Source organism: Saccostrea cucullata, unplaced genomic scaffold (assembly GCF_032062105.1).
Source record: "Saccostrea cucullata isolate Sc308-1 unplaced genomic scaffold, CSIRO_AGI_Scuc_v1 ctg6780, whole genome shotgun sequence".
Taxonomy (NCBI): Eukaryota; Metazoa; Mollusca; class Bivalvia; order Ostreida; family Ostreidae; genus Saccostrea; species Saccostrea cuccullata.
The window spans coordinates 1-13566 of record NW_026928506.1 but is presented as its reverse complement, the minus strand read 5'-3'; the positions used below and the strand labels follow the sequence as shown (position 1 = coordinate 13566).

The following is a 13566-nucleotide window of genomic DNA, read 5'->3' as shown; positions in this document are numbered from 1 at the left end:
CGTAACATTTAAAATTCAAGTTAGAAACAAGACAGGCGATTGTTCATAATTTGGCGTATAATCGATTTGCACTTGACACTTGTCTCGTGTGTACACGAAGTTTGAAATTAAGGAGCAAATATTTTTTAAAAAGAAACTTTACTTGTATAGCAAATAAAAGATAATTGGATAAAAGGCCTTGATTTTAAACCAAAGTATCAAATTTCTATCTCGCTTTGAATCATAAATTAAGGTTTTTTGTACGTAAAACTTTGTGAAATATTTCTGAACTTATGCATCTTATAAAAATTGCATGTATCCAATTTACATCATTTATAAACGCATGATCTTTAATGAAGAATATAATCTACATTTGCAAAAAAAAAATAAATAAATAAATAAATAGATAATTTAATTAGAGTAAAGTAACTCATACATGTACTTATCATTTCAAAATGCATAAGCTATATGTGTGCAGTGGGAAAATATCCACAATTTTACCTTAAATTTTGCGATTGTTCAAGTTGAATATAATACAAACTTGTGCTTATCTCTTTAAAGAAAAAAAAAATTGTAATATAGAATCAAAATAAAACGAAAAAATTAAAGAAAAAATTAAAGCCAAAACAAATAATACCAGTAATTTGTCTCAATTTAAGTCGACTTGATATCTGAGGCTGACCATAAATTGAAATAAACAATGAAAGTGGATATAATTTGTAAATGAAATAATTTGCATACAAAAGGAATAAAACAAACATTTTCTGTAGTTTTATGGGTAAACAATTGCACTTTAAGAGAATAAAACATTCATGCGTAATTAACCATAAACGTTTTATGTCAACGCACTTTGAAAAAATGTGTTTGCGTTAAATCTGGGATAACATCAACGGAGTTACGCTTTTTGATTTTTTTCAAAGTTCGTTAGAGTGTACGTTAAGCCTAAGACTCACCGTTTGTCATACATTTTATCTATTATTTGATATTCATCGTCCATAGATTAACATCAAAATATGAAACAAATATGTGGTATTTTGAATTTCAACTTTACCTGAAATATGTATTGTGGAATATAGAAGTATTTATAGGTAATTAACAAAGTAATGGCAATGTATCTAAATATCAAGATCAAGAAACACTATGACTTTCTTTATTCTCATGTTAAAGTGTATGAATAGATGTTTCATTATAGGAATTAAAACAGGTCGATTAACTACGGATGCTTAAAGGGCTCTTTAACGTGTGTGTTATAAGTTTCTATATGCTCTTATTTTTCATCGATCGGCTTATCAACATATAATGTGCAATGATTCCTTATTTATGCACATATTTTGATTGTATTATCAATAAGATATTTTTACATCATTAAAGGCAACTTCTTTTGAGCAATAGATTTTTTTTGAACTGAAATATATAGTTTTCAGATTTCGATCGAAGCAATATTAAATCATATCAATATAGAATTGTCGATATGAAAAAAATAAATGGTCATATCGATAAAACTACACAAATATTTGCGAAAAAGAAGGAAGAAAATATTGTCTTTGAATTAACTTCGCGGGGACAGGAATTCTAGTGAATCTTCACTTCACCTGGGATTTAGTGAAAGCTTACGCTCCATGCTATCTTGTACGATTATAGGCTGAAACAAATTAAAAAAAATATTTTTGAAAAGGAGAGGGGAAACATCAATAGTTAGATTTATAAAGGGTATTGTATCAATAATCACTTTTGAAAAGGAAATCTTTGTGGTCCTCATCCAGATTTAAAAAAAAAAAAAAAAAAAAAAAAAAAAAACTGAGTTCATGTGAGATTCACTAATTTATCCACCCAAAAAGATTTTTCGCAGTTGGATATCAAATCTCTGGGGTTTTTCCTTGTTTATATATTTAATTTGGTTTACGCTATACTTTCCTCCTTTTATCTTTAGAGATTGGCTCAAATCACAAATTCTTTGATATTATTTTAAGCGGTAAGAAGTTAGATCTGGTGTACTGATAGTTATTTATCATTCTGATAAATTCTATTATGGCTCACTGTTCATATTTTTGAATTTGTTGGGGGGGGGGGGGGTCAAGACCGTGGAGGTTCGCAACCAAGTATCAGATTCTGTGTAACTACAGAGTGGAAGAACATCAATCATTAACAAAGTACATTATTTGTGTCACCTTTAAAATACTGTAACTATCTATTTTTGCTTCATAAGCAATTTACATTTCCCCTACTGACTCAAAAAATATATTAAGCAGTGAACCATGATAGAATACTAGTAGATCAGATCCCCTCTTTAAAAGTGGTGATGTGTACAATAACCCCCTATGACAATATTTACAATCAAACTGTTGATGCCTCTCCATTTTCCTTTTTCAATTTTTAAAAAAAAATTGTTTCAGTCTATAATCGTACACAATAGTAAATACTTGATACTAAAGCTTTCAGGGAATCCCGAGTGAAGTGAAGATTCACAAGAATTCCCGCCCCCACGAAATTAATTGAAAAACACTTTCTTTCTGACTATATCTCGCAAATAATCATAAATTTATATCGATATAATTATATATATTTTATATCGACAGTACTATTTTGATATGATTAATGCCTTGTTTCGATCGATATCTGAAAATCAATATATTTCAGTCGATAAAACTTAAAGCTATAAAATTTATTGCATAAAAGAAGTTGCCTTTAATTATGTAAAAACATCTAAAGGGGTCCCGACCCTCTACTATACATTTCATTAAGAAAATTTTAAAATTTCTAGTATTGATTTTCATAAACAACTTACAATAACTTTAGAGCCACATGGAAAATATTTTGAAGTATGAAGCGTTGCTCTTTTTTTCAGAAATGATTTTTATGTCAGATCATGGTTTAAGGAGATTTTAACACAGAGAACAAAAAGAGTAACGATTTATTAATATCACAACATAAAAAATAAGGTATACATGTATTTGAAAATAATACTTAGCATCATACATATTAAAATCATTTCAGAAAACATTAAACGTTGCTTCCTAAGTCAGAATTTCATTATGTTGTACGTAATTGTAAGAAAAAATACATTTATCTTCCAAAAATTTCCTTATTTAAAAGATGTAATACTAATAAGAATTCTGTATTTAGAAATTGAAGCATTAAACATTTTTAAAATGGTCCTAAAAAGATACTACAATTTTTCGATTTATAAGGCTTTTGAAATGGGATATTTAAATGCTTTTTTGATAAATATTTTTTAAAAAGTGATGAAATTGGTAAAAGAAATGGGTTATGTTTCCATCGTCAATTAGATTTCAGCGAATGACTACTCAGAGGTCTCAATTTGGAAACTCTGATAAAGAAAACTATGAGTAGTATTCAAATTTGGTACTCTGAAAAGTATCTCTCTTATCAGAGGATCGATACTTTCAATACCCCTTAATACAATTCAGATATGTGTACAAATAAGGAGTTACCACACTTTATATGTTAATAAGACGATAAAATATAAGACCATATACAAAGTTAAAGACTATATACAAAGTTTTATCACAACATGTATGGAGCCCTTTACGCTTCCGTAGATAATCCTTCATTATCATAAAAAAAAATACATGCATGCATTGTCATGTATGAATTCAATTACAGTTTAACATCAACTTCACGGTACTTGTGTGAGGACTAAGCATGCATAGTTTAAAGAATGTAAACAATGTAATTTAGCTGAATGATCCAAAGATACAGTATTAGAAGATACAAATTCCATTTAATTTAGAAAGGACTTTTCTTTGAAATATAAAAAAAAACACTTTTGAAATAATATCGTCTGAAAATGTTGATGAAAGCGTAGAAAAGATTAGCATAAAAGGTTTTGATGCTTTAGAAGTTTTTTTTAGATTATAATTTGTTTATGGGGTTAAGAGTTTTCTTTTAGAATTCACTTTTCTAATTCGCAGACTACCTGTTGAATATAAAGCACAACATGCTTCATGTCCTCTCCTTCACAGCACGTTACAATGTATTACTTTGATGACGAGGAAGGATGAGGACCTTCGCTGAACATTAATATGGCCTGAAAACATTTACAGTACCTTTGCCTGGTATGATTTAATGAAGTTTAGAATCAAGAAAACATACTTCAATTCAGTGGAATGTATTAAAACCGAAAGATTTTGATTTCATCTTAATATTTATTTATTTTATATGAACATTTGTTATAACTCGTTATAAAAATGATTTATATAGTTATGTATTCTTGAAAATTTGCATTACGGCTGATATAAATGTGGATTAATTACTTCAATATTTCGCATGTAGCTTTGATCTTTTTAAAGTATTTTTTTAAAGATAGTATTTTTCAAAATTGAAGAAAAAAATAATTATTCAATTCCTCTATGATTGAAAACTTATTCTGAATACAAATAAATAATACACATATACCTATGCCTACGCAAAAAGAAGCTATAACCATTGAAATCCCTAGATACGTGTACATTTTGATTAAAAGCCCAACGTAAAAATTAAACCGAAAGTAGTTCAAGTTTTATCCGGTACGATTATCTACCTTTGATAAGTAAAAATGGAGCCGAACTCGGCTTTTGAATTTTAGTTGATATTACATGATCTAAAATTTCAAGGATTCCGACAGTAGTATGAGACTAAGACTTATTTATTTCCTAGTGAAGAAAACCTCTACAATGTCTTTAAGTCATGGTAAGTTTCCTTTTAACGTCACATATTAACTAAATTACAATCTGAGTACTTTCGGTTTGATTACTGCACAAGTTATGAATTAGATCTAGAAATATAAAGTGAACTGTGCATTTTGATACATTATTTGAGCAAGCAATATGTTTATCAATACACTTCTATTCTGTTTTATTTTAGGCTTCTAATACTCCAACTATCAAATCAAAGACCAAAAGACTTTATGTAGCTGCCATTGATTTTGGAACAACTTATTCTGGATATGCATTTTCCCCAAAAGCAACATGGCAAGCTGTAATAGTTTATAACAAATGGAACTCTGGTAAATTTGAATCCCACAAAACTCCAACTGCCCTTTTACTGAATCCTGACAAGTCTTTCCATTCGTTTGGGTACGAGGCTGAGTCAAACTATGCAGCATTGGCAGAAGTGGATTCAGATGACGACGACGAAGAAGAGAAAAGCAAGCCAGACTGTAGTCGATATTATTTTTTTCACCGATTTAAGATGATTCTTCATGAAAACCATGTAAGTCGTTGTTCTATTGTTTTTATTTACGATGACAAAACAAGGTTTGGAAAGTAACTATCGATTTCTTGTCCTTGTATTATATCTTTGCAGAGGTTGAGCAGAAATAGTATAATACATGATGAGACAGGGAAGCCGTTAGAAGCGATGACAGTGTTTAAGCTGTCTATCAAGCATTTACTGGATGAGTTAATGAAAACCCTTAACACTCAAATGGCAAACTCAGTCTTTATGAAGGATGTTGATTTTGTACTCACTGTACCAGCAATATGGGGAGATGCATCCAAAATGTTTATGAGAGAGGCAGCAATTTATGTATGCAAACAATTTATCATTATATTCATTATAAGTAAAGAAAGTCTGATGTGCTTATGATTTAAGGGCAATATATAGAAAGTTTTCGATAGGTCTGAATTCAGCAAGAGTAACTTCCCGTTGGCTACCATTTTGATATTGGAGGTCGACTTGGTGATTTTCTTCTTTATTCTATCAAATTTAAACGTATGTAGCAGAAATATGTCGGGAAAATCTTATAAAATGTTTTTGTTAAATGATTGAGGCTTTAAGAAATTAATTTACTCCAAAAAACAAAGGTTGGGACTTCCTACCCAGGGTTGCAAATGTAGGAAGTTGAAGTTGGTTGAACAATGAAGAAATATGAGTATTTAGACATCAAATATGCCAGTCAACTGGAAATAACTTTATAAATTCTGGTCTATCAAAATCTATGAAATATATGGAAATAACGAATAGTATTCAACCTCATAAGTCCATAAAACAATACAAAATAGAAGCAAAGCACACACAAACCTCCAAACGACAGAGAGGGGATCGGGTGCCATGAAAGAATGATTATCCCCTACCGACCAGTCAGCCCGCCATGTGCTTTTTGTCATGATCGGGAAATAACAGACAAATCTAGTAACAAACTAACAATTGGTATGAAAAATGTCGGTCAGCATTTGACTCAATGGCAAATTGTGTTTTCTGACAAGGTCCTTGTATCGACCATAGAACTTACGAAATGATGCCTTTAAACGAGACTGCTGACATTTTTGTTTCATCAACTTGTTTGTTAATATTTTCCTCGTTTAAAAATTGTACATACGTAGAGTATGCTCTTGCAAATCGAATCAATTAAGAGATATAAACTCCGTCTGCAGGTGTTGAAGATATATAGCTGCATAAGTAAGGGAAGTTAACGATTGAGAAGTTAAAGTAATCCCTCTTATCTTAGAGCTTTATTGCTAGATAATCATTAATGCCTTTATCTATTTTCAGATTTAAAAAAAATGTTTTTCGTCCCACTACTAGATATTTTCATCCATCATGCTTATATTCATATGCATGTAGAGTATTACCATTTTAGGCAAAATATTGCACAGGCTGTCCCCAGCACCATATTTTAAAAAAAAAACCGTTAAGATTTTAAAAAAAGAAGCTTAAAAGATCAGCTTTTCATGTAAAAATAAATTTTTTTTCGTTTCTTTAGGCAGGAATACCGACAGATCAACTGACAATTGCTCTGGAACCTGAAGCAGCATCAATATATTGTCAGTATTTGCATTTTGAGAAAGACGACAAGGATCGCACTGATGAATTTCTGAAAGATGTTTCAACAAACACGAAGTATATGGTTTTGGATTTAGGAGGTAATATTAAATAGATATAAAAGATAGATATAAAAACACATTTTAAACGTAAAAACAAGCTTATTCTTGAGAAAAATTTACTTGAAGCTCAGGGGTTTATCCTGGTCATAAACTAAATTCTTCGGCAGTTATAACGTTGAAATGTAGGAAAACATTTGAAGGTTATGATACACAATCTTTTTAAAAAAAATTGTTTGTCCTTTCCCAAACAACTAACTGATAATGGTTCGAACATTTGAAACTTCACGCACGATCTTTTTTTTTTATTTCACGATTCATTCCAGCATTTCCGAATCATGCATACAATTATTTCTATTTCAATGGGAGATCACATTTGTTTTTAGAAAGTAATAAATAGGAAAAAAAATCTTTAAAAATCTTCTTTCAAGAACGGCAAAGTCATATATTTATGCTATATTGAATGTCCTCAGGTGAGCGATGTGGCCCATGAGCCTGTTGCTAAAACAGTATTAGCTAACTTAATATTTCTAACAATATGATTTATTTTGGCCATAGGAGGCACTGTTGATATAACCGTCCACCAGAAATCCTCTGATGGCACGTTACAGGAAATTCTTCCAGCGACGGGTGGACCTCTAGGAGGGACAACTATTGACAAAAAATTTATTTCACTTATTGAGGAAATTGCTGGCAAAGGTATTTGTGAAGAACTGAAACAGGAAAGCATGGAAGATTATATAGATTTTTTTCGACAGTTTGAAATTAAGAAACGGAATGAAGCGACGACAAAAGTTCGAGTGACTATACCTCTGTCTCTGGACAGAATTGTGAAGAAAAAGACAAAAGGTGGCATTTCTAAGCTTCTGGAGTCAATGTCCATCAAGACCGATGTCTCATATGATTCAAGCAGTAAAAAGCTTATTTTGTCACCAGAATTTTTTAATAATCTGTTTAAGGATACAACAGAGGGTATTTTGCAACATATTGATACTATTTTTAAAAGCAAGAATCTAGATGATGTGAACACAATTATCATGGTCGGTGGATTTTCCGAGTGCAAAATCATTCAAAAAGCCCTCCAATCTAAGTACAAGAATACAAAAAGACTTATTATTCCAGATGAAGCCGGACTTGCTGTTGTAAAAGGTGCAGTATATTTTGGACATATACCAGATGTGATTTCTAGACGAGTTTCGCGCTATACGTACGGCATTCAGAGCTGGCCGGAATTCTGTCCAGGAAAAGATCCGGAAGAGAAAAAAATAAAAGTGAATAATTCTTTCCGGTGCAAAGACGTCATGTTTCCTGTAATAAGACGCGGAGAACAAATCAAAGTAGGTCATAGGAAATCCCAAGTGTTCCAAGCCCTGAAACCAAATCCACCCGAACTTGAATGTGCCATATTTGTGTCGGACAGGGAAGATCCAAGATTTGTGGACGAGGAAGGTTGTCGACAGCTTGGTATTTTGAAAGTCCCTATCCCCCCTGGAACAAGCTGTGCCGAAATAGAGGAAACAATTATTTTTGGTGAAACAGAAATACATTTCACAGCAAATCAGCTTGGTTCAGGAAGAATTATGACAACTAAGTTTGATATGTTAGATCCAAAAAATATACCAGATCCGTGAAATCACAGTTAACGTTTACCAAGATGGGCGTGGAGGAAATTTCATGAAAATAAGCGAGAAACTGAGACAAATCTTAAATGAAAAAATGATCAGGAATATTTTAAAATAATATTTACAAAAGTGAATCATTTCGCATTCATGGATGTACACAGTTTTATTCATTTATGTTAAGTAATACCGAGGATGCTATTCAAAAGGAGTATAATAATTGTACTTGCATGAAAATCACGTTGAATAAAATGTTTATATTTATGATTAAAATTTGATTATTTAAAATTGTTTTTATCCTCTCTGAACGTTGTGTTAGGCAATTCAAGTACATGTACATTATTATACCAATGAAAGACAATTGATTTATGGATGTCTACGTTCGTCAAAATGGATAATAGTGGCATATAATGAAAATCAGATTTGAATTGATCAAATCGAACCTTCTAATTACATCTCCCTCTTTAATTTTATAGTAAATGAACTACATATTTTTAAATTTATTTGTTCGGAAAAGCCAAGCTTAAATATGCTTTTGAGTCATCACGCTTGTCTTCCCTGAAAACAAAATGTACGCTCAAAGATAATTCAGCTCGTGTAACAAACTAGTATTAAAGTATTTTTCATAACATAATCGCCAACATTAAAAAAAATCATCCTTTCTCCACATTTCTTTTTAAACTAGTAAACAAAAATAAATTCTTTACTTGACCCCTATATAAGATATATGTCTTGTATATGTAAGTTGTCTTTTCTAATTATCAAATGTTGTGTTGAGTAATTTTCATATTTTTTAAAAAATCGTAACAACCACCCTTTATCATTGAAGGTCTATTGATTAAAATGTTTGTAAAATCTTAGTATCAGGTCATTTCAAACTCCATAAAGCTTAATTCAAGCTTGATTCATACGTTTAATGGTTATGATTTAGAATTGTTTTCTAAACTTTTAAAACTCTAAACTCAAGAGCACTTTGTTACCTTTTTCTAACTTCAGAAGTCAGAACTGTACCCTCTTTGAGCAAATGTAAATTAGTATCCCAGTTGAGACAGTATATCCCCGACGGGTTATTATTATATTCCAGTTGGACGACTGGTCCCAACCTGCTCAACAGACTTCCGTATTTTATTTTTAAAAAAACAGGGTATGATGATCTTTCTTATAATAACTAGTATGACAAATGTTTTTTAATACTGTTTATTTTTATCTCAATATGTGATATAAAAGATGAACTGGATTCTCAACGTGGTTTTATTTTAGAAACACATGTATATACATAATGTAAATTGCGATCAATAATAAAAAAAGAAAGGTCCACAAGTCAAACAAGTTTCTTTGCCTGGCGATGAACTTCAAGATAATTATAATTTATTTTTTAAACAAGCACGAATCGTTGCTTTGATGATTTTCTTTTTATCCATAAAACACAAATATAAATGAAAAAAATTGGTATAACAGAGATAGTCAATAGTCTTTTTTTTTTTATCATGATCAATTATATATTCCAAAAAACTTATCAATCGAATATAGTTCATGGAAAAACATATTTGAAGAGAAAATATTAGCGAATTAGTTGAAGGCAAGATCAGAGTAAATATTTTCTGATAAATATCATTCAATATATGATTTAGAAATGGCACTATTTAATAGTTAAAAAATCTTGAAGATGCCTTTTTGCAAAAAATAAGTAGAAATATACAATCAAAAATAAATACAAATCACCAAAAGTTCTGATGTTGAATGTTCTTCAAAAGGGCAAAACTTTAAAAAAGTAATAAAAAAATGGTTTCATTTCCAGCACTAAAGAAAATCTCCTTCAAGACAATTAATTTTGAATCTGACACAAATGATATGAGTCAGAAATTATATATTCAAATAAACATTTTATCCTAGGAAATTGCATGTTGCTCGAGTAATATTTCCAGTTCTTTTTTCACGTGCTTCTATCTCCAATTCTGTTCCACTAAAATTGACACGAACTACCACCGTACCATCTTCTCCCGGTTTTCGTGGTGTTAACTCAATTTCCATTACACCAACTAGGTGACAAGATGGATCGTCGACGTATTTTGGATCCTTTTCAGTTGAGGCATATAGTTCGAGCATAATCAATACTTGTTCATCTTTTAGTGGGTGGTAATCTTTCGGTTCTTGAAATTTCCCGAAACGAAGCATCTCTCCTATTTCTACATGCTTATCAAAAGCATCATCACAGTAAAATCGTTTACCGTGCTTTGTTTTCTTTTCCATTTTATCTTTCCCTTCAATGAATGGTCGTTGATTGGCAAAACCATACGTGTAACGACAAATTCTTGTTTTAATTATAGTTGGATCGAACCCAAATAATAATGCTCCTCTCAAAACAACAAGAGATGGCTCTTCTGGCACAAGAACCTTGAAGTTTTTGAAATGTTCCCTGAGCATTCGGATAATATAGGGTGATTCGGCAAACCCTCCAACAAACAGTATGGAATCTATATTGCCCCCATATTTCAGTATGTTTTCAATACAGGTTTTAATCCCCTGTAAAGAAAATTCGAAGAAGGACTTAAAAAGTTTCCATTTCATGCACAATTTATCTTTCTTTACTTCAACTTCTCCTTCATAGCCGAGGGATTTTATCTTTTCCTGGATGTCATGTTTCATCAATGTTTTGTATTCCTCAACGAATGAAACAGGAATTCTCAAAACAACCTTTTCTTGATCTTCTGATTTGGTTGTTGCTCTCTTTTTGATTTCAAAATCAGTAAGAAATTCCACCCAGTCTGAGGGGTATTTTTGTTTGACCATTTCCAAAACATTGTTTCCGAATAATTCTTCAATAAATTTTATAAATCTGTTATTGACCTGGTTTCCACCGTAGTCCCCACCGCTAGCTTTGTGAAGTTCGAGGAGGCCTCCTCCTTCAAGGACTTGATGAAGAGTTATGTCTACCGTACCACCTATACAGCAAAAACATTTTACTAGTATATAATTTAAATGTGCAACGTCGAGTCTCAAAAAGTACCTGAATAAATGCAGGTAAATTCCAAAAAAATAAATGCATTTTTCATTTATCTTACCTATGTATTTATTTGATTTGCCATTATGTAAAGAACATAAATGCACAACATGTTCATTTTCTGCCATCAACATTTAAAATCGAAGTATTGAAAGAACTGAAAGCCGGGCTTTAATTACTCTATTATATTGTCTGATCCGAAATTACTATATATTTATTATTTTCGTTTTGGCCATTGATTTTTAATAGATAGAGTTTGTATGATTATGATCTAAACCAATATCCAATATATCAGTAATTAAAAGTGACAGTCCAGACAATAATTAAGATGTGTGATGATTTTAAATAAGATTTTATAAAATTTCCGCGCTATTGAAAATAGCAAATTGATATATCACGATGATCCTAATAAAGCTAATATCTAATTTCTCCTTCAGTTTAATTCTCAAACAAAAATATTGATCATTAACTTTTCCAACGATTGGGTTGTTAAAAATATTTGTTTGAATATCGTCTCACAATGGGACTATTTTGTTTATCGACAGCGTCTGCTTTGACGCTGTTTGGTTTATTGTTTACTGTGCTATTTATAGTAAGACAGTCGATCATGATGCCTATAGCCAGGACTTTGCTTTCAGCAGCCCTGCTAAAAATGATCAAAAAGCTTTCAAAAATATCGGAAGATTAAACTGTATACCGGTATAATTTACCTCCCATATCTACGACCAGATAGGTAGACTTTTCTGGTATCGTATCAAAACATTTTGTTACACCTCTACTTCCATCATTCGATGAGACGTACACTTCAATTGTACGACATAACACGCTGGCTGCTTCCGGTTCTAGTGCTATTGCCATTTGATTGATCGGTATACCAGCCTATCAAATAGTTTTGGAAAATCATTAATTATACAAATCAATGGAACAAATGCAGTTCTACAACTTCAAGACGTGTGTACACTTACATGTATTTATATAATAAGAGGTAAAATGAGAAATTAAGTGCATACTTTTGCAGCAGCTTCTCTCATGAAGTATTTAGCCTTCAGGCTCCATATGGCAGGTACGGTTATCACCCAAAATATATCACTCATCTCAAAAGACGATTCACCAAAACGGTTGTCAAAATTTGAAATCAGATGATCGTAGAAAAATTTTATTACACTGGAGAAAACTGCTACTGCCGACAAAGTTTTCCGACCCGTAACATCTGGAATTTTAGTTTCCAGTGATAGTTCCTGGAAAAAGAATTTAATTCAACTGGTAGAAAAAAAAAGATTCAAAACAACATGCATTGCGAAAGTTGTTATTGTATAGTAAAAGGATAGATAAAACAAAAAGAAACTGACAGGGCTAACACAGATTTATATTATTCCCAAAGAAACATAAACAGATTATATCAATTAATCTAAATGCTTTGCAAATGTGGTTCTTCCTTACTCTTGTAAACTTTTATTGTCATTGAGGTTTTCTTTTTATGATTCCGGGATATTCTTCATGCTTTTATTATCTGGTAAGAGATTGCAAGGACCTAAGATCATACCTTTGCTTGATACAAACACATTTTAAAATCTTGGAAGAAATAAAATTTGTCAAGATCCTCTTCATACGGATTTTCCTGCATGTAAGCAATGGCATCATATCCAAACTTGAGGAAGGTCTTATCTGGTTTAAATAAGACTGTCGTGGGTGCTTTAGTTGTCATTGCTGTGCCAGATGACCATGTTGGTAGTTTTATTGTGGTATCTGACCTATTCAATGCAAATGCATAGCCACTGTATTTTGTACCGAAGTCAATGGCTGCCATTACTGAGTATTTGCACAAACTTGGAATCTGAAATTCATAAAATCAAATAATTTTAATCCGATTCCTTTTTTGATGTTTTGGATAAATGTCAATACTCTCGTTTGAAAGAATGTCACTCACTTTCACATTTGTCTCTAAGATGTCATCATAAATTTCTTCTTGTTTCTACAAAGACGATAGCGTGCATAAAAATAAGTTCGAATTCACCAAGAATTTATAGGCGGATCAAATGCACATATTGCAGTACATTTAGGGTAAAGTAAGTATTAGTATAGTCTAATAGAGTTGGCATTCTAAAGATAGATAGAGCAGTATGTTTTTAAATGCCTTGGGTACAAA

The 13566-nt window shown here is 31.4% G+C and overlaps 2 protein-coding genes across 3 annotated transcripts; one reads left to right on the top strand and one right to left on the bottom strand.

Annotated features, from left to right (window-relative positions):
* The first annotated feature begins 4543 nt into the window (after window positions 1–4543).
* LOC134277809 (heat shock 70 kDa protein 12A-like) lies at window positions 4544–8609 on the top strand. Its single transcript, XM_062760117.1, has 5 exons — window positions 4544–4668; window positions 4843–5190; window positions 5284–5505; window positions 6683–6842; window positions 7359–8609. The coding sequence occupies exons 1-5, from the start codon at window positions 4666–4668 to the stop codon at window positions 8429–8431; spliced, it is 1806 nt and encodes a 601-aa protein (XP_062616101.1). The 5' UTR covers window positions 4544–4665; the 3' UTR covers window positions 8432–8609.
* A 1517-nt stretch (window positions 8610–10126) lies between these two features.
* On the bottom strand, window positions 10127–13503 carry LOC134277807 (heat shock 70 kDa protein 12A-like). 2 transcript variants are annotated; one of them, XM_062760115.1, is made up of 5 exons: window positions 13348–13503; window positions 12964–13254; window positions 12431–12658; window positions 12131–12299; window positions 10127–11361 (listed from the first exon to the last, which is right to left on the bottom strand). In XM_062760115.1, exons 2-5 carry the CDS (start codon window positions 13225–13227, stop codon window positions 10304–10306), a joined length of 1719 nt encoding a protein of 572 aa, XP_062616099.1. In that variant the 5' UTR covers window positions 13228–13254; window positions 13348–13503; the 3' UTR covers window positions 10127–10303. The 2 variants fall into 2 exon arrangements, with proteins under 2 accessions (XP_062616099.1, XP_062616100.1); XM_062760116.1 differs by lacking the exon at window positions 13348–13503 and having other exon boundaries at window positions 12964–13341.
* Window positions 13504–13566: the final 63 nt, after the last annotated feature.